Source organism: Petaurus breviceps, unplaced genomic scaffold (genome assembly GCF_028583685.1).
Source record: "Petaurus breviceps papuanus isolate PSGF00001 unplaced genomic scaffold, PetGlider_PUasm1.0 126, whole genome shotgun sequence".
NCBI classification, from domain to species: Eukaryota; Metazoa; Chordata; class Mammalia; order Diprotodontia; family Petauridae; genus Petaurus; species Petaurus breviceps.
The window spans coordinates 52,205,349-52,208,711 of record NW_027185655.1 but is presented as its reverse complement, the minus strand read 5'-3'; the positions used below and the strand labels follow the sequence as shown (position 1 = coordinate 52,208,711).

Genomic DNA, 3,363 nt, shown 5'->3' with positions numbered 1-3,363 from the left:
AGAGACAGAGAGAGAGAGAGAGACAGAGACAGAGACAGAGACAGAGACAGAGACAGAGAGAGACAGAGACAGAGACAGAGACAGAGAGAGAGAGAGAGAGACAGAGACAGACAGAGACAGAGAGAGACAGAGAGAGACAGAGACAGAGAGAGACAGATAGAGAGAGACAGAGAGAGACAGAGAGAGACAGAGAGGCAGAGAGTTATGTCATCTTTCCCTAGAATGAAAGCCCTTTGAGGGTAGAGACTTTGTCTCTGTAAGAGACAGCTTGGTCTAAAGCAGGGGTGGGGAACTTGAGGCCTCGAGGCCACACGTGATCCTCTTGGTCCTCAAGTGTGGCCCTTTGACTGAATCGAAACTTCACAGAACAAATCTTGTTGAGGACCTGGAGGGCACATATGGCCTGGAGATGGCAGGTTGTCCCCCCTTCCCCCGCCTTGATGTAAGGGATAACTACTGGACCTTCACTCCAGAAGACCCGTTCTCAAATCTCCCATTAGCTGTGTGTCCCTCTCAGCTTCACTCTCCTTATCTGTAAAATGGGGATGAGAATACCTGTAAGACCTACCTCAGGGAGATTTTGTAAGGCTAAATGGGTGGCACAATGAATAGAGCACCAGCCCTGGGGTTAGGAGGACCTGAGTTCAAATCTGGCCTCAGACACTTAACACTTACTAGCTGTGTGACCTTGGGTAAGTCACTTAACCCCAATTGCCTTGCCTTCCCCCCTCCAGAAAAAAAAGGTAATCGTAAAAGCTGAGATTGTCAACATTATTGTATCCTGAGCGCTTTGTACACAGTAGTCACTTAATAACGATCTGTTGGAATAGATGCATAAACATCTTCACTTTGATGGTTCTCTCACAAATAGGCAAATATTGCATCAGTGTACAATGCCAAAATATGATGCTAAAATATTTTGTTTTCTCTAGTTGCTGAATGGTTTGCAGAAACTCACCTGAAATAAACAATTTATCCTCAATTGCTCACTGAAAAAGCAGCTATAACTCAAGTACAAAATTATTCTTATGCTCTACATGAAAATGTCTACCTTGACACAACCATGACTGTTTCAAAAGAACAAACCAAAAAGAAATTGATACTTAATTGGCATGTCCGTGATGCCATAGATGAACATTTTGAGGATTTGCATAGTTCATTCATTCATCCATTGATTTATTCTGTGAGAATTTAAGCACTGGGAGAAAACACAGAAATGAGACAATTCCTGGCTCCTATGACTTCTCCTGCCCATGTATGTACTGTATTTTCTCTTGTATTAATAATTAAGATATCTAAATATCTTATATTTTTTATATTTATATGTAAACATCATATGTATTTGTAAATACATATTTCAAGACAAATGACTAAAATATACAACTCAAATTGTGGAAATAGATTAGAGTAAGGGCACTTACTTTGAGATTCATAAACTAAAAAAAAACTTGATAAGCAATATAACTGGTTTACTTTGCAATCATATGTATTTTTTATTCATTTAAAAACATGAAGGGAAGAGATGCAGAGGTCTCATCAGAATGCCAAAGGTGTCCATGATACCCCCAAAAACTTAAAAACTCCTGGTGTAAAGTAAGTTGATTTTAGGAACCTACTGCCCTGTGTATCACCTAATAGTCTAATGAGCTCCACAACTTAAAAACAAAAGCTGCTTTTAAAATTTTCTTTCAGAAAACAGAAACCAACCCTAGAAAAAAGTTAATGGTATTTTTTTGTGGCAGTCTGAAGACTTACTGCTTTCAAAAGAACATTTTGGGGTGAACACTATACAGAAAAGAACGCTTACTACTGAAATCTATGAACTCTTATGGAAAGCCTTCAGTCAAAATTAATAAATGAGATAGTTAGATAGATATATGGATGGATGGACGGACAGACAGACAGACAGACAGACAGACAGACAGACAGACAGACAGACAGATAGATAGATAGATAGATAGATAGATAGATAGATAGATAGATAGATAACCAAGGGTGGGGGGAAAGTTATCTGTAAGTTTCATTCTGGACCAAAAGAAGTTGAGTACTCCAGTGAGAGTAGTTTGGTCCATTACTGAGAAAAAGTTCAAAGGGAAAGAACTCTGGGACTGGGACAGGAAGACTTTAGGAGCCGCTCCCCTGTATCATCACCTCGCCCTCTCACCTTGACTTCTTATCACCCCTTTCCCGAGTTTTTGGTTTCCATTCCCCACGTAGCTCCCCAGTGTCATTTTTACCTGCGTTCCTCAGCTTCCTGTTCCGATACACCGAAAGGATGACCAGGATGTTGCCCAAGATGTCCACTACAATAGTAAAGATGAGGATGGACGCTAGAGTGAAAGGCACCCACGCGGGCCGCTTTAAGGCACTCTCCACCCGGCCGGGATCCTGCCAGGAGTAGTTGAGCAGCCCGCTGGTATTCTCCATCATTTTGTTGTCCTGAGATAAAATGACAGGGTCTACCCCTTTCTCAAGCCTCTGGCTCTCCATCGCTCTCTGGGCTTGGGAACCCCTCGGATAACTTTAGGGTTTTTTTTCCTTTTTCTCCACTAAGCAAATACACAGCACTGAGAGGGAATGGGGGTGGGGGTGGATCGCTTTTTGCACTATAGGCAAAGACCGAGCGGAAACTAAATGTGCACCCCCTGGGGTCCCTCTCCTCCCTGGGAAGAGTGTCCCCCTTCTTTTTCCTTAGAGGCTGAAGTTGCACCCCTCTGCAGTTGTGTTTCTCCTCCCCGAAAGCCCCCTCCTCTTCTACGGCTGAAGCTGCACCCCTTCTCTCTCGAGATCTCCGCCCTCTTCCTTGGGCGCTGAAGCTGAACCTTTTCTGGGATCCCCCTTCTCCTTGGAGGGTCTCCCTCTTCTTTCTCCTTAGTAGTTGAAGTTGCACCCTACCCTCTGGGGTCTTCTTTCTCGTCCCCTGAATCTCCCTCCTCCTCTAAGGTTTAACCTGCACCCCTTCTGAGGTCCCTCTTCTGATCTTCAGGGTTCTCCCTCCTCCTTAGGGGCGCACGCTGCAACCCTCTCGGGTACCCCTTTTCCTCCCCAAGTCTCCTGGCAGTTCCAGCCTTCCAACTCTAGAGAAGTCCCCCCTAAGTGCATAACTGCCCGACTCAATCTCTTTTTATAGAGAGACTCACTAGCCGTCTCCTAGCCCCCCACTTACTCCAGGTGACATCTAGCGTTAATGAGCTTCAAGGGAACTGGGGATTTACCTCGGGTGCTGTGTACCAACAGCGCCTCATAGCGGCTATCCAGAGCCTAACTTCTCAATCACCAGCAAGAACAAGTGGAGGGGTGTGAGGACTCACTGGAGAGCTCACTTCAAACAACATTCGTTTTTTCATCCCTTTTGCACCAGGG

General features: G+C 44.5%; 1 protein-coding gene across 1 annotated transcript in view; it reads right to left on the bottom strand.

The window, feature by feature from the left end:
* MTNR1A (melatonin receptor 1A) overlaps positions 1 to 2,490 on the bottom strand; it is a 25,728-nt gene extending 23,238 nt beyond the window's left edge. Inside the window, exon 1 of the mRNA XM_069099548.1 lies at positions 2,238 to 2,490. Coding sequence (XP_068955649.1) covers positions 2,238 to 2,490 — 253 coding nt within the window. The remainder of the gene's footprint in view (positions 1 to 2,237) is intronic.
* Positions 2,491 to 3,363: the final 873 nt, after the last annotated feature.